This window comes from Cimex lectularius, unplaced genomic scaffold (genome assembly GCF_000648675.2).
Source record: "Cimex lectularius strain Harlan isolate CLEC.00 unplaced genomic scaffold, Clec_2.1 scaffold11, whole genome shotgun sequence".
Classification (NCBI taxonomy): Eukaryota; Metazoa; Arthropoda; class Insecta; order Hemiptera; family Cimicidae; genus Cimex; species Cimex lectularius.
The window spans coordinates 1,104,964-1,127,581 of NW_019392673.1; the positions used below are offsets into that span (position 1 = coordinate 1,104,964).

Genomic DNA, 22,618 nt, shown 5'->3' on the forward strand with positions numbered 1-22,618 from the left:
AGCGAGCACAGCTAATTATTCGAGAATTTTTCTACCCATGGCTTCTAATACAGATAGAGTCGCCACGGAGTTTAAGAAATCAACTTCACTCAACCGGATTCAGGCTCTCTTGTACCACTGGTTTGTGATTAACTTTACAATGGAAACTGATCAGACCTTGCTGCTGCATACAATCTTCATCATAAACAGTACTTATTTTCGGTGGTAGCACCCCCTAAATGACTGAAATCCTTAAGAATATTTTTGGGAACCCTCTTTCAACTAAAAAGTTTTAAGACCATTCGAAGCGGTGAAATTTTGGGGAAACAGAAATCAGGAAACTATAAACCAACTCATTTTCCAGGTTTTGTCAAATGCAACAAGGAAATTAGAGGTCATTACATTCAAGCATACTTACTGTCGTAGTCTAAAGATGTTGTGGTCGCTTCAGGTGACATTAGGATCACCAACGCACAAAGACATCCTAGCATAGGTAGTGCTATCTTCATTTCTAAAAACAAAGAATAGAAATTTTATAGAATTTTAAAATTTTCAAAAAATCATATTATGCGTTTATATATTGCATTTTCCATGGTTCACGGAAAATGGGTCAAAAAGGGAAAAGGTCATACTGACAAGACTACGCATAGGTCATACAAGAATTACGCACGGGCACCTTCTAGCAGGAAAGCGACCGCAAAGGTGCCCATTATGCAAGGATAGCGTAACAGTCGAGCACCTTTTCAATTGTAGACGGCTCGACGTTTATAGGCAATATTTTGGAATTTCATCGGACCTGTGCGTAGTCTTGGGGCACGGCAGCGGGCACAAATCGTTGTACCGGTACCTCAGGGCTATAGGGATTTTCAAATGTATATAGTTTATGTGTGTTTGTGCTGTGCTTGTGTTGTGTCTGAAGTTTTTGTGTGGTGTTTATGTTAATACACAAGGATGAATGTAATTTATTTGCGTGAATGGAAGGGGTTATTTACCCCGCCCCGAGGAATATCGAGTACTCTGGGGTGAGTGTGTGATGTCTGGGGAGCAAAAGTAAGTTATTAGCGCGAATGGAGTGGGTTCGGCCCCGCCCCGAGGAATATCGAGTACTCTGGGGGAGTGAATGAGACCAGACTTATATGTTTGTACCGATATATATATGTTATGTATTGTATGTTGTGTATCTATTTTTAAATTGACAACCTGAGGTACTAACAAGAGGCTAGCATTTTAAAATAACGACGTAATATATAAGTAAAAGCAGAGAGTCAGTAACCAGATTGAGATGCTCAAATGGCTGCAGTTCAATATAAAATACGCGAGAAAGACAGGAAATAGAAGGAATACACGCGGAGGGCCGGTGATACACCACGAATTTCAAATAATCTGCCCTTTCAGAATCATTCGATTAGTTTATATTTTATCTTTGTTTTTGTATATTCCAATTCTAATTCCAGAGGATTACTTTCTTTTCAACTACATCGAGATAATTGTAGTATAAACGTGGGTAGTTCTTGTATGACCTATTCGGCGGTGTTTTCCTCGTTCCTTCAACTAGCCTGCGTTTAAGTTTTCCCTGATATCTTTAGAAACAATTTAACCATGAGACACGTCCGTTTTCCTCACAATTATGAAGTCTTTTGTTGAGGAAAAGTGTCCACCTCCCAGGGGATTATTGCAACGTGTTGGCTGGCGAGCCCTGACATTTTCAGAACAGAATAAACGGTCGGGTATAAAACAGTAATTATAATAGTATTTTATAATATAATTAAAAATTTCACAGTATCAGGAACAGCTAAATAAACATATATAAAGTGAATTATTAGAGTTGCTTGGTTTTGCAGTACTTTTCTTTCGGATTTTTTTCTCTATACTCTCTACACAGAACAAAAATTAATCAATTATAATTCTTAATTAACAATTGTTAATAGATAATGATAAATTTTAGTGTGAGGTACTGTCACCCTCTTTATTTAAAACATTTTCAAATACATAGTATATAATGTAAGGAAAATCTCAATACAGTAAATGTTCTAATGTTGTAGAAAGGATAATAAAAATGTAGACAATCGTTATCAACACGGTTCTCAGGGGGCGTTAACACGTACAAATGTTCCAAAAAATGTGTCGTTTCTGTTTTTAATAAGCTCTCAATGGTATTGCTAGGCGGCTGATGTTAATTTTAGAGAGACCGTCTCTCCATTGTTATTATGCTAAAACAGTCTGATAATACAGTATGCCTTGCGATATGTTTTCGGTTGAGCCGGGATGCTTTATGTTGTCACGCTTGGACGGAAGGAAAGATAATTTTGCTCGAGGTACACCCATGGGATCCGTGCGAAACCAATAACCGGACGGTCAAGGTATATATCCCAGGATCACATTACGGCCTGTAAAGAACTCAATACCTCTAGTCAATATATAGCGTGGGAGGCGGGACTTAAAAAAAATAATGTCCTTTGTTAAGACAATTGTCGAGCTTTCTGATAGGTTAAAATAAAAAAAAACTTATTATTTCCGCTATTCAAACAAAACTAATAATTCCAATTATTTATTCTTTTTATCTAAGGTTTTTGGCTGAAATAAAAAATTAGTGTCACGAGCGGGATTCGAACCATGACCTTCGGCTCAATACGCCACTGCTTTAACCACTCGAGCTATCGTAACTGGAACCACTTGAAGTCACGATAGCTCAAATGGTTAGAGCAGCGGCGAATTGAGCCGAAGGTCGTGGGTTCGAATCCCGCTCATGACACTAATTTTTCATCTCAACCCAAACATTAGATAAAAAATAATTAATTGGAATAACTAAAATGGTCATTTATGACCACTAATCAAATATAGAAAATAATAATATTTCAAAACTGGCCCCCTGAATTTTCTTGTAAACCAAAATACTGACTATTTATACCGTGCGTTTAAGCCTTGTATGAAAATAGTCCTTAACGTAAAGGGATAAAGTTATTTTATGGACAATCTTTCCGTAAACCCACTTTCCTTCTAATAGATTTTTATGACTTTAACCCTTCAAATATCCCTAATGTGATGTGCCATACCGGACACTTCATTTAATGATGGATGGCCATAATAAAATTACTTCCAGAGGTAGCAAAAAAAGAGCGAAGTGAAAATTTCTGCTGGGTCTTTAAAGCCTTAATTCTTACTCAAAAAATGCCGGTCGTCTCGGAACTTTTGATATTTTACTTCCACATCAACTTCAAAGGTAAGTTTTTAAGCGAAATTAGCTTAAGCTACAAAATATATTCGTTATTCGTGGAACTAAGTGTGTTACCAGATCTTGCCCCATAATGTCTTAGCCAATGAATCTTATAATGGTAATATAAATAATTATAATATAATTTAAAAAAATTGCAACTCTACCATTTTCCCTCAGCATATCCGAAAACGAAAATATTGGAAACAGTCTTTGAGAGAGTGAGAGGGAGGGAGAGGGTGAGGGAGGGAGTGAGGGAGAGGGAGAGAAAGATTATTTGATTTATACATTTTATACCAATCTTATCTATATTTGTATTTTTATGTATGTGGGGTATTATTTTAAAAAGCAGGAATAAGTCCAGTTTCCTGGTCGAGCTTTCGAGGGATAGATCCACGTTGTTAGGATTTCAAAACTTATAATAAAAATTGACAAAGATAACAAATATGAACATCGATTTACAATATTGAAACGTGTGGTTCCAAGCATAATATTATTAAGAATTCTTAATTGAACTGGTTTTTTTTTACATAGATCTTAAACCTGCCACATATCATACTTCGATAATATCTCCTCGATAATATCTATCTATCTCCTCCGATGGTCGTGTTGGAGTATTGTTTAACATACCCACTGTACGTAAATGATTTAATAAATGAGATTTATTATTATTTTTAGAAAATTGTGAATTATTTAATTGCCTTTGGATCCGAACAATAACGCTGTATGTAACTCTTACATAATATGAAAATAAAATATGCTCGAGACAGTAACACGTGTCACATCCATGTAATCACTTCAGATCACCTGACTGTTACCGATGAACTCGATTCCCCGAGACTCCTCAGCACAGTTTTGAGTGTTTTTTTCTCAACTTCTTAGAAAAAAAGGAAATAAAAATTAACAATTAATTGATAACTAATTAAATAAAAGTAAAAGTATTAGCGTGGGATAGATCAACCGTGTACACTGTGAATGAAAGGGGAGCGAATAGGCTACCCTGCGGTACACCTACGAGAATTGAGTAAATGGAGGATAGATAAAGAAGTGTTTTGGCTAGTTTGGAAGTGACGGTTAAATAAATATTATTTGAAAAAAAAAATCATTCAATAACTATTTTGTTTTTCAGATTGGTATTAAAAAAACATTACAACAATTCAAACTACAAAACAAATATATTCATGACATGAAATTTAAATTATTCAGAAATCGTGAGATGCGGTCTGGTGTGATGTAGGTTTCAGAAAAACATTTTCTTTATCGTATCAACGTTTCGATCTTTCTTGAGATCATCTTCAGAGCTCAAAGTGTTTGTCTTCTGTGTAATTGTGCTATTCTTGTCGTGTTGAGAGTGCCTGAGTGAGGGCCATGAAACCTACATCACACCAGACCGCATCTTACGATTTCTGAATAATTATCGATTAACGGTCACTAATCACCACACATTTCCTTTAAAGTTAACGATTTCTCGTTTAGCTATTAGTGTAGTTTCCCCACGAGAGTTGAGTGCTAATTCAAACTATAATCTTTAAGCGATTGCAATTTAAATAAAATTTATATTTTGCTAATTAGACTCAAAGATAATCAATGAGGCAAATCCTACTTTACGTACATCGATAAATTGCATATAAATCCAATCATGTGTTTCTAGTAATAGGAAAAATACCCAATAGTAAATGTATTTAAAGAAACATCTATCGGGTTTGAGTAAAAACGTAAAATCATCTTTGAAGAAATTTCCAAATCAAAATAGCTTTCTGGAAGCGCAATAAAATTACCTTACGAATGACAAGATGTTGAAGGGGAATCAGAACTAAAACAACTTTTGTTATTTTATTATCAAGACGTTTTAAAGCAAAATAATATATTTTTACGTAAATATATATAAAACCTCAAAGAAATCTGTACTATTAAAAATCCCTAGCTACAAAAATAAGGCAAAAGTCGCACAAAAATAAGAATTATCGCCATTATTTTATTGTCCCTAACGTCAAAAGAATAAATTTAACTTTTAATTAAATGTTCTAGGCGGTTTTACGACCAGGTTTTATTACACCGTAATAAAGAAGACTCATTAAAAACTCATTACTCAATTTACGCACTTTCCGTTTGATGTGAGACCTGAATTTAGCGGTGAAATTTATTACATTTTTATTACGACGTCTTAATGACATAGGGGTAGCGTTTATGAAAATTTGATATAACATCTCAGCCGTACATTTTTTTTACACTCGAAGTAACCGGTATCCTGTAGGTGAATAAAATTGGCTAGGCTTTTTCTCGGTCGGCCGGGCTTAGCATTCCAAAGGGGGATATCGTGTTATCAATGGTGGCAGACATCCTTCAGATTGTAACTCTTCTTATGTCTTTCTTTACGATGATATGACGGATACCATGGAAAAAAATGCACAGCTTAAAAATAAATAAACATTTGTCCATTTTTTTCTCTATTTTGTCATGTTTTATAAGTTGAATATTAGGGCTCGTATGAAATGTACTTATACATCCTTTCTTTGAGAAGTCACGTCATCTTTATAAATTTCTTTTTCTTACAAGCACTACATATTATGTTTTATATATAAAATATTCCTAGGTGGGTTAAAAAATCAAAGGTAAAATAATTTCATCAGCTTTCATAACATTTTCCCTACCGAAGATGGACTACGCTGGGGATGTACTGATGGGCTCAATGTTTTAAATGATAAATTGCAATGATATAACAATAAGACCTCTTGGAGTAAATGAAATTAAATTTCTGAATGAAATTTTCCGATTTACAGATTGTCAAGATTATTTTAGTTCAGGTCAGTACGTGATTTCCTTGAACGATAGAGAGATAAAACAGATGTCATGTCTTGTCGTTTAAGACTTAAAGGATAATGTGTGGTGATTAGTGACCGTTAGTCGATGATTATTCAGAAATCGTGAGATGCAGTCTGGCGTGGTGTAGGTTTCTGAAAAACATTTTCTTTATCGTGCCAACGTTTCGATCTTTATTGAGATCATCTTCAGGGCCTGGGATTTACAAACATTGTTTAAATTTAACAAATACATATAAGATGTGGAAAAAAATGAATTTATTCAATCCAAAAAAATATTAAAAAAAAAAATTCAATCAAAGTATTTCTACTCACTCAAAGAAAATAAGAGAAATATAAAAATGTATTTTTGAATTGTATAAATTCACTATTTGTTAAATTTAAACAATGTTTGTAAATCTCAGGCCCTGAAGATGATCTCAATAAAGATCGAAACGTTGGCACGATAAAGAAAATGTTTTTCTAAAACCTACATCTCACCAGTCCGCATCTCACGATTTCTGAATAATAATTAAAGGATAATCTTCACCAGCGTCGGTTTACAAAGCTATGGAAAATGCCGATACTTTTTGGTGTACCAACTAGGAAAGTTTTATAAATTAAGCATATGTTTGAAAGTTAAATATAAGTAAAGACCAATGGTAGAACGGCTAGATGAACACTAGTTCAAGGCCAAAAAAAAAAATAAATAAATAAATAAAAATGGTAGAACCCTAGGTAATTCTCGGTTATTAAAACGAAACAATGGCATTTTGGCTATATAAGGTAAGACCTAAGATTCCATGGGTTATTAATCTGGTGGTAAAACTAAGAGGCTAGCGATTAATGTATTATTAATTAGACAGTGCGTAAGCATTGACTACGCAAACCTCCATTGGAAAAATATATATAGAAGGAAAAGTTAAGACAAACTCATACAGGCCTGAAAAGTAAATAATTAGATTGCGACTAAAAATTCTGGACCAACAACAATAGCAAATAAAATCACCATTCCATAAAATAGGAACTTATTTGATGTAGACTATTTGATCCTGGAAACATCCTTTCAGCATGTAACGATGAGCTAGATTATCGACCTGCTGGAAACATGAAGTCTTTTCGGAGGATCTACGGAAGAGGTCAAACACAGAGAAAACTTCCTTTCGGCTTTCGCCGAGCTTTCGACAGTTTTTATACTGTCATCTTCAGGGCCTGTTTTATTATCATATACAAAAACAATTAAAACATGAAAAAACTAATTGCACAAAAATTGAAATATCACCTTAATGGGGAAATAAACGAAATGGTGTTTTGGGCACAGAAGTACTTACCAGTAAAATTTAGTCTTTCACTTCAATGAATGGATATTTCAAATTTGAGGAAGGATGGGGTCGCTATGGGAGGTGTTTTGTCGCCAGTCTTAGCTGACCTCGTCATGACAGATTTATTAGATTGGCTTGGGACCCAATTGCCGTTTGAATTAAAGCTCAGGTTGAAATATGTGGACGACTTATTAAGTATAATTCCTAACTTAGAAAAGATAAAGATCCTAACTTGTTTGAATTCATATCATGAGGCTTTACAATTTACCACAGAGGAGGGGTGGACAGGAAACTGCCCTACTCGACCTCTTAATAGAAAGGACGGAAATGGGTAAATTAATAACAAACTGGTATAGAAAGCCAATAAACCAGGGAAGATATTTTGACTTCAATTCGGCGCATTCTTCGCATTCGGGTCAGGCACCTCGGTCTTTCAAGCTGAAATACTAGTTATTAATGTTTGTGCAAAAAAAAAAAAATCTTAAAAACTTACACTGACAAGGAAATTATTTTAAGATCAGACAGCCAAGCAGCCTTAAAAGCGTTCGTATGTAAAACGTCGCCAGGAAGATTTAGGTAATGAACAAGCAGACAAACTGGTTACAAGTTAATATGGTTATAAGAGGATCTTCAGGACCATCTATATGCCAATATAATTGAGATAATAAGATCAAACTCTTCCATCTCGAAATGGGACCAAACAAAACAAACCGAGAAATCGATTAACTCTAGAGGTACCAGACATAGTAAACTCTTGATTAAAAAACCTCACAAAATTTGGAAACACATTGCTACAGTTAGACAGGGTAAACGACTAAGGGCGTGATGGGACTAAATACAGGGTACTCGCACCTGAATAAACACTTACACAAAATGAGTATATTTAACGATCCCATTTGTAGGTTACGCAATAGGAAGTCAGAATAAATTTAATGCGAAGCAACCGCTCAATGAAGTCAATGGATCTAGCCAATTGAACTGACCTAAAGTACAAGGAAAATTACAATTAGCCAAAAGGCTGCCATGCTTGGGGTATAATAAAATCTCTTAGTAACTTCTTCCTCTTTCTAATCCGCTCCATGAAGACACAATCTTGGGGCCAAGAAGACCCGGGAAAAAAGAATTGCAGCGATGAAAGTAAATGACGTTCTACTTCTCATAAGAAGGGTCAATTAAACTGAACTAAGAAAGTAGGAAGCCAAAAAGGCTAGGGCTGCGTGCCTTGGGGAATACCTTCTATCCTCTTCATTCATCATCATCAACATCCAAATATAGGCATAGTAAGAAGAAAGAATATACGAAAATGCAATATGTATCCTGGATACATAATATATTTTTAATAATTATTGAAGAAAACAGACAAGAATCTATTGCATATAAAAAAAAAACTTGTCCACCAAGTAGGCAATTTTAATTTACTGTTCAATTAATAATTAAGTTTAAGAAAAGAGATAGGCCGTCTGATTGTATTTGTCCGAGGACCAGGAATAAAATATAAAGTCTGATTTAATACGACCCAAAAGAACTCGAGCAATCGTCCAATCCCTTGTCAAATCTTGGAACATTTCTTGACCAGGGGAGTTTAATCCTCGATAAATGGAGTAGGAGGCATGCTGTGAAATAGAGGGAGAGTAGTGTAATTACAGCCCAAAAGCCAGGGAAAGATTACGAGGAGCAGATGATGGCTTAGAATCTTATTAGTTCTTCTGTACACAACCAGCCCACCCGAGTAAACTCTTTCAGAACTTTATACACCACAAATCTCAAATATAATCTCTCCATTATATTTTTCCTTCTGTATTTTGATTAATTAATTTTCCCCTTGTCTACCCTACAGCGTACAATGTCATTACGGGCAAAACGGCGTAATATAATAACAAAAATGGTCATGATTTCGTTTTAGATTTATTTGCTTTAGCATTGATTGGAATAGTAAAGAAAAAATAATGTGCAAGTATTTTGGTATATGCATTTAAGTCAAATACATATTGTATATATCCATACATATAAGCGTATAATACATATGTTTGGAATAATTAGTTATTAAATTACTTTAATGTGGATTATATAAAACAAGGAGCATGTAAGGATTACTATTTTGGCAAATAATGTAATGCTTCCTCGAAGAAACTCTTTTAGCTTTGAGCTTACTAATTTAAGCTCTTTAAAATTTCAATTTTTCACTTTGCAACAGAAGGGAGCTCTGTTTTGGTTGTTTTAGTTCCATCGTGACATTTTTTTGTCCTTCTTATTAAATATTTTATACCGAAGAATCGATTACACGTATTAAAAAAAAAATTGATGATAGAGGCTCGAATAACATTATAGAGGTAATAACAACCGGTCGGTCAATAAAAACCCGGGTAGTTGTTAACGGTTTTACAACCATGGTTTCGAGTTACAGGGATCTCATCAGCGGTTTTTTCCGAACAACATACGCATTCTACATTAACTTCGGCCTTTATTATAAACAGGATGATTTTTTACCTCGTTAACTTGATAATAAATCTAGGGCTCAAGGCATTGATTTCTAATTTTTGAAAGTGACAAACCTGTTTATCTGCACTAATATCCAACATTTCCCAACCCTTTTTTTCGAGAATAGAACAAGGATACGAAAATACCTGTAAAAAATAAGTTTAAGTGAAATACCCTGATTTGATAAAAAAAAGTACACCATTTCTGCAATAAACACATCGTTTGAAATTAAGTCCTACGCCAGGAAAAGAAAGTCAACTCACCCTGCTTATAACCCTGACTTTGCGTCATAATGATTATGGATTTTCTAAAACTACATGCGCTATGAAATCAGGAAGCGATTTTCTACCCGAAGCCAAGTTAATAATAATCGAAATAAAAACCCCCTGCATATAATCCTGACATCGCTTCTTCTGACTTAGACTTTAAATTGCACATATTTCTCTCATGTAAAACCTCAACTAAAGAATCAAATCTGACAGAAAGTTGGATTAATTAGAAAAAAATATAGTGGCATCTGACCCATATTAATTTGTCAAAAATAAAAAGGCAAGAAGTTGTTACTTGTTAACTTGTAAGCAATTATTATTTTTCGTTTTAATCTAAAATAAGAACAATTTAGGTAGACAAATAATTAATATAAAATCTCAAATCGCAGTTCTGACTCTCCCTGCGTATTACCCTAACTAAGGAATTGGTACCTTCAACATTTGTAGATTATTTTTTTGTATAGTCAATAAAGTTTTAAATATTTTGTTTGTACTATAAATTATAGGTCACAAAATATATTTGAAATTTACATCCCTGTAAAAAAAAAAATTACCACTGCAATACTCGTACATGCCAACTTATTTGAAGTGTTCAAAAAAACTTAATTAGACTGATCTTGGAAATCAACTAGAAGTGGGAAACAAAGGCATGGCTTTTTTTAACTTTCAGATAAGAAGTTGAATTAATCAGAAAACAAATATAGTGGCATCTGATCGTATTTGTAGTATTGATTTGTAAGCTATTATTATTTTTCTTTTAAATCTAAAATAAGAACAATTTAGGTACACAAATAATTAATATAAAACCTTAAATAACAGTCCTGTCTCTCCCTGTTTATTACGGCAACGTTGCCTTATCAGGCTATGGTCTTTTCTTATCCATTTTATACAATTTTTTCTTGAAAAGGTCAGAAAAGTTTGAAATCCGACGGAAAAATGGTGATATTTCGTGAAATCTGATAATCAAGGCTTTGAAAAAAAAGGCTGAGAAATAAAGTTATCAATTTGTTAATTTTCGCTTTGAAATCTAAAATACGATTGTTTCGGGAAAATAATTATAACACAAGCTTAAAAGGGAGAAAATCTGACTGAAAATTGGGTTAATGCGTAAAAAATTATGATTTATGGCTTTCAATTAATTAATGTTTTTAGTTGAGATAAAAAAGTCAGTATCACGAGCGGGCTTCGAACCCACGACCTTCGGCTAGATAGCCGCTACTCTACCACTTGAGCTATCGTGACTTCGATCAGACACTAACCTCCCATCTCAACCGCACCTTTTGAATTTTCCCTCCTTTTCGCCAGTTTTCAAATGTCGTGTAATCTATTTTTTTTTTCTCGGCGACAAATGTCAAGCGGACCACGAAACTAGTCAATTATGATTTATGTTGGCGTCTGATCATAGATTTGGCAAAAAGGCCAAAAAACATGATCAATTTGTTCTTTTTTTTAAATTTGGAAATTTAAAATATGATAGATTTTGGAGAAAATTAATTATAACAAAAGCTTAAATCATATTATCTTCCCCTGCTTTTATCTCTGCAATGCTTGTCGCTCCTTCTAACAATGGTCTTTTCCTGTATATTTCATATATTTACATCTTGAAAACTTGACGATTAAATGTATAGAGTAGGGGCCAATGATACGGCAGAGATGGACATAGTCTTCTGTCTGTATTGTATGATATTAGTGAGTTCTTCTTTTCTATAATTTTTTCCTTGCGTGAGCTTTTTAATTTTGTCAGTTTCTTTTCTATTTTATTGTTTTGTTCAAAAATCAAGGGAAAAGGTATATTTTAGGTTTGATTTTATTGTATTAAGTAAAATAAAAAGAGTGCTTACATTCATTTGCTTTGATTTATTATTTGAATTCGGTCTATTACTCTCGTCACAAACCTTAACAAATTTGTTACCTATTGGTGAGCTCTTTCCTTTAAAATCGAAAATATACTGATTTATAAGAAATATTATTATAATAAAGCACAAATCAGGTAGCGCCTCTCCCTGTTTATAACCCTGACTTCACTTCATCTGACTACGTACTTTTCCTGGCAATTTCACATACTTTTCTCTTGAACGCTTTACCAAAAACAACCAATTTTGAGCTAATTGTTTTAAAATCTAAAATATGACCTATTTAGAATTATTGCCTCTCCCTGTTTATATCCTTTATATGACCTATCTGACAAGGGCATTTTTCCTAGTAATTTCATTTCCGTAGGAATTAGTACCTTCAACATTTGTAGATTATTTTTTGTATAGTCAATAAACTTTTAAAGACTTGGCTTGTACTATAAATTATAGATCACAAAATATATTTTATAGTTACATCCCTGTGAGAAAAAATTGCCGCTGCAATACTTCGTCGTACATGCCAAGTTTATACAAAAACTCTTAATTAGACTGATCTAGGAAGTCAAATAGAAGTGGGAAACAAAGGCATGGCTTTTTTTAACTTTAAGATAAGAAAACAGCAATAAAATATGCATCAACTTTGCTTTTTTAAGTCTACTTTACTCGCACCGCAAGTTTTCTTCAGTTTTTTTTTTAAATTCCATTCAGCCCTTCTACCAAAAAGGCCGGTTGAAGAAACTTGATTAACACTAGCCAACTTTACTCGTTAGTTGGCATACAAGTGGCAATCTAACTCTACAACTTTGTTAATTTTCTATAGCTAAAAACATTAAAAAAAAGGTAATCGCGTAAAATTCGTTAAAAAAAGTTAGGGAATATGTTTTAGTCTTATCATTACTGAGTGTCACGGCGAAAAGATAGTGAAGTTTTAAGGACAATGATGCCTCCAAAGTACTTAAGAACTTTGTTTACTCCTTGATGAAGGTCCTAAATCAATAGGCAGGAGGGTACTAAACCAAACACATTGACATTAGCCGGTTTGAGATAAGGAAGTTTCAAAATTTTGGAAGTGAACCTCCTCAGAGTCCGCTTACCTACCGAAGTCGTAGCGAACTTTTTGCCTCGAGTACTTGGTTAATTTAACGAAACTTAAACACCTCCTGTGTTTGTGTGTGAGGAGAAAGTAAAATATCTTCCAGAGAGCTCCGGTGAAATTACTCCGACTTTACACAACATCACGAAATGCAAAACTTTGAGGTATTGTTTATTTTTAAAAAAATCACACCTCGTACATCTACTTCGAGTACAAAGGAAAACAGAAAAATGGATCCAAACAGTTGTGCTCGTACAAATAAAACGCGCTTTTCTTTCAGATTATCAAGAAATATTTTCATATAATTTCTTTTAACGTAAATCATCTTGACGATTCGACTTCTAAATGTTCCAAACGAAGCCGGATGATCTTATGAATTTTAATCTCCGGGTACGACCTGCTCTGAAATTATTTTGTCACGAATCAGCCATACTTAGAAGCTATTTCAAGTATATTAATTTTTATAAATAATAAATCTGATTCCATTAACATTATTGGTGTAGAAAATCGCTTAGAAAAGTTATCGATAACTTTTTTTTTTTAAACTGGGCTCAATAATGTAGGCTCAATGATTGTTAGGAGGAAGGTGGAACATTAAGCGCACTAAATTTTACAGCTAAAATTATTTTGTTAATTAATTTATTCCAAGTAATAAGTTTTTGAATTTAATGGATTACTCAAATAAGATTGATCAAAAATATTTGTTTGCTATAAAATATATATTAAATATATATTTATATAAAAATTGAATATATATATTAAAAGCTGTAAAGGTGCTTACAATGAATCCAACTTATTTTTTAAATGGCCTCCTTTTTTAATATTAGAGAGAAATCATAGAATGCGATGAATTAATTGGTGGAAGGGTAGTGATAGACCAGGGGCGTGGGTGGGAATCGAACCCATGACTGCGGGTTCTACGAGCTTAGAGTCTACAACGCTGACCACTAGTCTACAGTGATCCCCTTATCATTTTCTTATCCTTGAATAACCTTGAAATACATGATTTTTTTTCGACTCCTAGGGCTTATTGGCAATAACGAAGATTTTTCTGTCTAACAACCAAAAAAAAAGTTGTAATAAAATCGGTTTAATGTTATTAACATCCCCTTGCAAATTGTTATTTCTTTAAATTTAATAAAAAAACACAAATCTAACGGCGGAAAAGATTTGAAATTGGTTGTACTTCCTTGTTAACCAAGATTATACTAGGAGACGATGGAACTTCTAAACTTGCTACCACGATGAATTTAATACGCCTGTGAGAGATATGCCAACCACTTCATGGTGTACCACCTCTCGAAGCAAGACAAATGTAATCCAACTGCTAGGTAATTAAGGAGGGTGAATCTATACCAGGTGATTACCAACTTTGCCCTTTCTCACTTAGAGTTAATTATGTTTTGTCATATCACATTAGAGGATTGAAGAACACCCTTATATGGAAAATTATATTAGTACAGTCTTTCCTTGGTAATAATTGATGTTAAACATTGACGGAATGTGTGATATAAGAAACTTTAAATACACTTATTATATTATTTTAACTAATCACTTCAACTAATCAATAATAATTGGGTTGTTTAGTTTAGCAGTGTAACTTTATTATTCAGCACTTGTCCAAGCCTTTGTTTCCTTTTTATTCATGAAATATCTTTTATCTTCATACGAAATCTATGCGGCAGGATGGAAGGAGATAAAGAAACAGAAATATTAAGCCTTTTACGGCTAACTGTATGGTAAAGGACGAGACGGGATTGGACGGGTCGTTCAAGTAAGCATATCCAATTGAGAAGAGTTTCAATAATATACAAATGTCCTTCCGAGGGATTGGGGCAGAGGCTTTGTTTGATAAAACCCCGAACCTCGGCGGAATGATCGTGTCGTTCTATTGTATTAACCACCGGGGCCGTTACAGTCATGACAACTTCCCGATAATAGAAAAATAGCAGATACCGAGGGAAAAATGGAGATCGGCTCTGGGGCGAAAAAAGGTAAATGGGCTGAAAGTCCTTTCAATCGGAACCGCGTTACTTTTGATTTTTGTTGAACTGCCTTATGTTTATTACATCATTAAATTCATTAAAAACAGTTGGAATCAAAGGCTTTATTGATATTCAACCTTCGATACGTTTCGTTTTTACGTACATATTAATAAATCCATGAGAAGGACTAAACTTTATTTGGTCCCAGGCCCTGAAGATGATCTCAATAAAGATCGAAACGATCGATAGCATCATTGGTTCAAAAGGAATTCAGCCGGGCAATCTAAAAAAGACACCCTGTACATAGTATGTGGGTGATCATGTTTAACCAAATAACCAAATAAATTATTCAGAAATCGTGAGGTGCGGTCTGGTGTGATGTAGGTTTCAGAAAAACATTTTCTTTATCGTGCCAACGTTTCGATCTTTTATTGAGATCATCTTCAGGGCTCAAAGTGTTTGTCTNAGAAAATGTTTTTCTGAAACCTACATCACACCCGACCGCATCTCACGATATCTGAATAACTATCGATTAACGGTCACTAATCTCTACACATTTTTTCAATTATTTAAATTTATTGTGTAACTGTTTTTTGTTGTTTAAAATATGTTTAAAAAATCAATACAAATTAAATTTTTAATTTTTTCCTTTTTGTTAACCATTTTAACGCACATTGAAATTATTTAGTTAAGAACGAAGACGAAGAGGGCTCTAGAAAAAATCAATGAGTTTTTGAGTTTCTAGTATAATTTTTTTGTGGAATGAAAAAGCTTTCAAAATTTGTGAAAATCCTTTACATTCTAGTTAAACTGTTTTCTTAGGAAATAAAATATTTCAATTTATTTTGTAATTGTTTGATTTTGTTTAAATTTTGTTAAATAAACCAACACAAATTAAATTTTTAATTTTCTCCTTTTGTTCAAACACTATAAATTGAAATTTTTGAATTATGATGAAGACGTCATTATCTCCAGAACAAATGGATGAATTGTTTAGTTTCTGTTGTAAATATGTTAGACTGGAAAGGATTTAAAAAATGTCTGAAATAAAATAAGGGATTACATTTCCCAAAAATGATGATCGCCAGGTCGGCTTAACGCTAATTTATTAAAATTTTAATTGTACCAGCATATTCTAGATGAAAAATTACTTTTGAAACCATTCTTACTTTTTCAATAAACTAGGTAGCTTAAAAAAAGGAAGTTTTCGTAAAAAGTGCAAAAATTGACATGTTCCCGAATTTTTGAATTTACTGAGGAATGACTGAAGCTAGGAAAACATTTAAAAGCCATTTTAGCCGAAGATCGTAGGTTCGAATCCCGCTCGTGACACTGACTTTTTTATCTCAACTAAAAACCATAATTAATTGAAAGATGTTAATTGGTCAAGCGGACCACGAAAACTAGTGAATTTATTCATAGTGATGGCACTTCGCGTCGTGCAGTCTTGTTGTACTTTTAGAAATTTCCTGATCGCCCCAGAGCAAACCACAAAACGTTTATTCGTGTTGCTCGCAATACGGATCAGTTGCTGTTCCATCACCAAGAAACCGGCAGCGAATTTCGACGAGGAGCTGAATATTTTACTGTTGTTCGCAAAAATCAGAATTCCTCTCTCCGAAATGTTAGAAGTTTTTTAGGTTTTTCAAAAAATAAAATTAGAGATGTACTCTGGACTTACAATTTTAAGCCGTATCGCTTTCATCTTGTTAAAGGACTTCGGGATTCTGATTATGCGTCTAATGTTCCTTTGCACAAATGTCGATTTGGGAGGCTGAAGAAAACCTTTATCCATACATCCTATGGACTGATGAGTCCAAGTTCACATCTAATGGCATATTAAACTGTTGGAATTATCGAACGTGGGCAGAGGAAAATTCGAAAATTTCGACTCTTGTCATCATTAGGTGGTTCATAGTATCAACGTTTGGTGCGGACTTCTCGGAAATAAAGATAAAAAGTGCTAAATAAAGATATAATGGTGCTCAGTAACTCAATTTTTCCAGGGAGGTTTTACCAACTCTATTAGATTATGTTCCTCTGCAACAACGACAAAGAATGATTCTCCAGCTTGAAGGATAGTCTGCGCACAATTCTTTGCAGGTGAGACGTTATTTGAATCGTCACTTCCGGGAGAGGTGGATAGGACCTCATGGCAAGATCTGTTGGCCTCCTTGGACACCCGATTTAACTCCACTTGGCTATTTTCTGTAGGGCCATTTAAAAAACAGTGTCTACGCCAATCATAACCCAACAACTTCAGTTGAAGAACTGCGGCAAAAGAGAGAAAATGCTTGTCAATCCATCTCCCCCTGACTCTATCACTCTGGGCACCGGCGAAGAGTGGTTAATAAGAGGAAATATTTACATCTTTACGCAAGGCCGTTCGAACGTGAAATGTGATTAATTAATAGCAAACCAAAAGACTGGCTTTTTCCAAACTTTTTGCCACAACTTTGTCATTTGTTGACAAATTCAAAATCCGATTGCACCATTGCTTTCAGCGTAAAAAATCCTTTAAAATTTTGTGTCAGAATGTGTAGGGTCGTGCTTGAAATTTTGATTTTGAACTGGGCCTGAGGTAACCGTATAATTTTTCTCCAAGAAAGGTAAAAATTTGAAACTAGACTAAAAATTATTAAACACCTTTTTTTTTTTAGTGTCATTGGTTTAAGAGAAATTCAGCCGGGCCATCTAAAAAAGACATCCTGCATATTATGCATATAATTTTGACGTTAATTTTTAATTATATCCAAATTATATATGCTCCACATTTGTAACTAAGCAGTTTTTTAATTCATTATTTTATCCAGGGCGTCAACAGGATCAGTTAGATATTCAGGGTCAGGGTTTTTGCAAAACCTAATATAAAAAGATAAACGTATTAGTAGAATCTTACTTTCAAGAACAAAGCACGCAGAACGAACATCGATCGTGATCTACGAAGATTCAGAAACAATCTGCTGATGAACGCTCTACGATGCTTGAGGTTGACACTCTCTCCACTAATTAAATACGGATAAAAATATTACACCGATTTTAAAGAAGACGCAATAAATTCCCACACAAAGCAATCAATAACGGCAAACGGTCACCAGATTTTCTTCCTAGAACACCTACCTTCACTGAGAGCTTCGGTTTGAACGGCAGAAAATCCTAGTTCATTCTCCTAAATGGACTAGGGTTATCACCTAGCGGTTGGCTATGAGGATGCAGTTTTCGCGAGAAGCAAAGGAACCTCAAAGTACGAATATAGACCAAGAGGTTCTGAAGATGCAAAAACAACCCGCTAATCAACGCCCTTTGCAATTTCTAGATGCTGAAGACCAACAATGTGGAGAGAGTTCAATCAGGATGTTATTTTTTGAAAATATGATGAAAATTCTATGTTGATTTTAGAGAAGACATTATCTACATTAACAACTTATCTATCAATAAAGACAATGGTCATTAGATTTTCTTCCTAGAACCCTACATCCTCCGAGAAGTAGTTTTTGGTGTTTCACAATTCTGGTCCTATATCCTAAATTTGGACGATCATTATGGATCTTCCGACGACGCCAGTATCGTTTCACCTTCCAGCAAAAGACAAGTTGGCACATTCTCTCCCCTAGGGTGCTCGATATTCCTCGAGGCGGATTTAAACCGCAACCATCCATGCTAATAAATTACTATCACTCTCCATACATCTAACTCTAACCCCAGAGTACTTATTGTTCTTCGAGGGTCAGGATTCTCTTGATTCACCCTAATAATTATGTTCCTACAACTTCAGAATGTACATTTAAAAGTTCTGATAGCATGCGCAACGAAGCTCATTGTGCAGGTTTCTGGTTTTCTGCGTTGTAAAATATTGATTCTCTAGGTATATACTATCAGGGTACCGACAGAATCAAAACGTCCGATAAGGCCATGAGCCAGGTGCGGACGTTAAAGATCCTCTTGTCTTGGTGACGATGAGTAATCGGGAACCAAACTGTCTCTTTCCCGCCAGCAAGTACTCTTTTGAGGTAAGTCGCGTACTTTGATTTTTTTTCGTGTCCTTAAAGGATGGTATATGTTCTTTGAATCTGGCTTTTGGTTTTCGTCCTGTCTGACCGATGTATTTGGAATGGAATCCTTCAGTACTGTTAATTTCTAATTTGTTACATGGATTTGTACCTTTCTTTCCTATGTACAAGAATTTGGTCCATTTAGTGACAGTTTTTGTGTATGTTAGCCTGTTGCTTTCCTGTATATGTCGAATTGTATAGTTTATGTTCGGTTCGGTAAGTTTTAGGTCTAGGAAATTTCTACTGTTGTTTTCTATTTCTGCCCTATTAATTGTATGTTTTTGTGTAATGAGTTCTGGTCTGTCAGTATGCAGTTTATGTTGTTGTTTTGGGCATCTATTATGGCGAGTATGCCAAATGTATACCGTCATAATTTTTTACACTTAAAAACGAGTATTCATAAAATCAAATGATACCATTACACTGTTATCCAATTGACACATTCAAATTGAGAAAACAGGTGTGAACTAAAAGAAACAGGTGCGTTAAAAGTGTCGTAATCGACAAAGGGCTTAAGGGTGGAATTGGCCGATTGTTAAAACTCCCGCAAATTGTTCATTTAACGGGGCCTGTAATTAGTTATGACCCTTTAATTAGCCTTGAATCGGAGCTGTAAACGGTTTGGTGAATTAGACGTTAATAAAATTGCCATAGTGCACATTTGCATGAACCTCATTGCCGCAGCTTCAATTCCATTGTTCGACTTAATAGCCTCCAATCCTGTACAGAAATGTTGAAGTTAGAGACAGATTAAACCTTTTAATTATTGTATTAGGCAGTTGGAATGAAACTTTGCGACTTGCCAAGTAAGTCTGAACAGGCTCAATTTAAATATAATATACGATAATTACAGTTTCTATAACAATTTTCTCCTTTTCCTTCCTTAATTAACATATAGGAAGATCTGAAGGAATCAAATCAAATGTGAAACTAAAGTAAGATAAGAAAATTAGAATAATTCAATGATAAAATTAAAGATTTAATATTTTTTTCTGGCCGTTGAGAATGGCTGAAAAAATATTTTCTACAGATAAGGCTGAATCTTAAGAAGCCAGTTGGAATTTTCTCAATGGGAGACGCGACGCGATTGGGTATCGTCCGATCGACAATTTTCTAAATCCTTTTCAAGATTCAGGGAAAGGCAATCATGGATCCTGATAAGAAAGCACAGGGGTTGCTTATTGCTGAATGGGATGGGACGTTAACAGTGCCTGTAGCCATGCGACCGCTTAAAAAAAGTAGCTGTGTGGCCAAAAACAAAGTTTTTCGTATTCAATGAAAAAACTAATTTCCCTAGCGATTAGCTTTTCCCCATTCGCCCAGGTAATTATACAATATTTAAGATTAACTCGATAAAATGGAACAAAAGGGTTTTCAAAAAACTTGCAATCCCACGTATCGAATAATCTGTCAGGAGTTCTTATCGTACAGAGTTTTAAAAATATTTGAAGCATTTGATTTACAATGTTTTACCTTTGGGACAAAATATTTTGAAGGAAACTTGACAAATAAGCTTATTTGGGAACGACAGCGTGACTTATTTGATATTTACTGATACCTTGTCAACGCGATTCTCCTGGATCGCTTTGATAAAGTAAATTCCAATCTGTGAAGAATCGGTTTTCCTCCGGTTTCAAGAGTTTACTCTTAAAGATAGATGATGCCAATAAACGTGATCTCAGAAAATTCTTACAGAAAAAATACTTCCTTATATGGTAAAAATGGAAGTTTTCTTTAACGTATTAAACATTTGTATGATATTTAAGTTCAATAAAGACACAATATAAAAATAAATGTTTATAATTTTAGATGAAGCATTTGTCAATAAACTTGATAACATATAGTTTGTAATTAAAGGGACGGAAATAACGTATTGTGCAAATAAAAAAATCAACCCCTTCCCAAGGTCTACCAAAAATATCAAATCTGTATATTAATAAAAGCTTGACCAAATTTCGAAATCTCATACGAAGTTAACTCCGTACTTTATTAATATTTGTCGATAAACGGTTTCAATAAAATTGGAAAGCAAGTATGAAAGGCGGATACGTGACGTTAAATGAACACCACTGGATAACTACTGTGCCCTTATAAACAAAAACAATCGGTTTTTCTCTTACAATCCTTATATTTAATTTCCGGATGGGGTTTGTTTCATCCTTTATTGGCAGGAGGTTCGCGTAAAAAAATACAAAGAATCTATTGGACTTTGTACGTTGTGGCTGGAGATTTTTCATCGGTAGTTTCAACTGGGGCTTAATTTTTTATATTTTCGGTATTTTTATCACATGAAAGCGTCATGATTGGTTTATTTTAAAATAAATTAAAATGAATTTGATTTTATTAAATTAATAAAACATCAAAGGGTAATTAAATGAGACTTTGTATGCACTGATTGTAATTTAAAGGGATATCCTTTTAACTATTTTATTTGGTTTAATTAGCGAAAATGTTGACCTTTACTTTATTTAGAAACATAAACATTTATATAAATATTTAATACAGGTTACAAGCTTTATTTCAAATTTTTAATCAAAGGAAATCTGAACGAAACATTTGATAATAACAATTGTTACTTTATCCATGATTTGACATAGGACAAAAAACAAAGTTTAGATCAATAAATTCACTAATTTCGCGGTCCGCTTGACCTTATTAATTAACCCGCTTATTAATACATTACAATTAATTAAGGTTTTTAGTTGAGATAAAAAAGTTGAAAAATGGCAAAAAGGAGGGAAAATTCGAAAGGTGGGTTGAGATGGGATGTTAGTGTCCGAGTGGATCGAGGTCACGATAGCTCAAGTGGTTGAGCAGCGGCGTATCTAGCCGAAGATCGTGGGTTCGAATCCCGCTCGTGCCATTGACTTTTTTATCTCAACTAAAAACCTTAATTAATTGTTTAAATCAATACTAAAAAGTCCGCATCACTCACAACTTGTCGTTTTTTGAATTGATGGTTTGATTAGTTTGATCCGGATTTATTTGTAAACTGGGCACATGTTTAGTGCGAGAAACAAAAGGGCCATCATCATATTAATGCAGTTCTAACGAGAGAATTAGCATTTATATCGCATTTGAAATTGCATTGAACCTTTTCTTATTATTTGATTATCGAATGGCTTAATATTAGTTGATTGCATGATGATTGGATTTGTAGTGGGGCACACGATGACTGGAAGGATGAACCGTTTGTGATTCATGAGCATCGAATTCACTATGATTTGCATCTCGCACAAGAAAGTCTTTAATGGATTTATTTTATTTTGATTTGAAAAAAAAAAGTATTAGAGAAGTTTGTTTTACAAGCTGAAAAGTAATAGGTTTAAATTGTAAGACTTTTATGATTATTTTAATTTATTTTCCTCTGTTGATCTATATGGAAAAGAGGATTTTGATAAGTTGATCATGTAGATTTCATAAAAATTTAATTCGACAACCTCTCCAGATTTGTGAGTGATCTTGATGGAACAGTTTTAAACGAGATTTTTAATTAAGTTTTTGTTGAAATTTTATTTGAATGGTTTACTACCTTTGGTGGTGGTGGTTCAGATGCGATGACAACAACCGTAACAGGG

The 22,618-nt window shown here is 34.0% G+C and overlaps 1 protein-coding gene across 2 annotated transcripts in view; it reads right to left on the reverse strand.

Annotated features, from left to right (window-relative positions):
• LOC106669354 overlaps positions 1 to 22,618 on the reverse strand; it is a 32,119-nt gene extending 9,501 nt beyond the window's left edge. For both annotated transcript variants that reach the window (XM_014398770.2, XM_014398769.2), the window contains exons 1-2: positions 22,573 to 22,618; positions 398 to 490 (exon numbers count right to left, since the gene is read on the reverse strand). In XM_014398770.2, the coding sequence (XP_014254256.1) occupies positions 398 to 488 (91 nt within the window). In that variant the 5' untranslated portion in view covers positions 489 to 490; positions 22,573 to 22,618. The remainder of the gene's footprint in view (positions 1 to 397; positions 491 to 22,572) is intronic.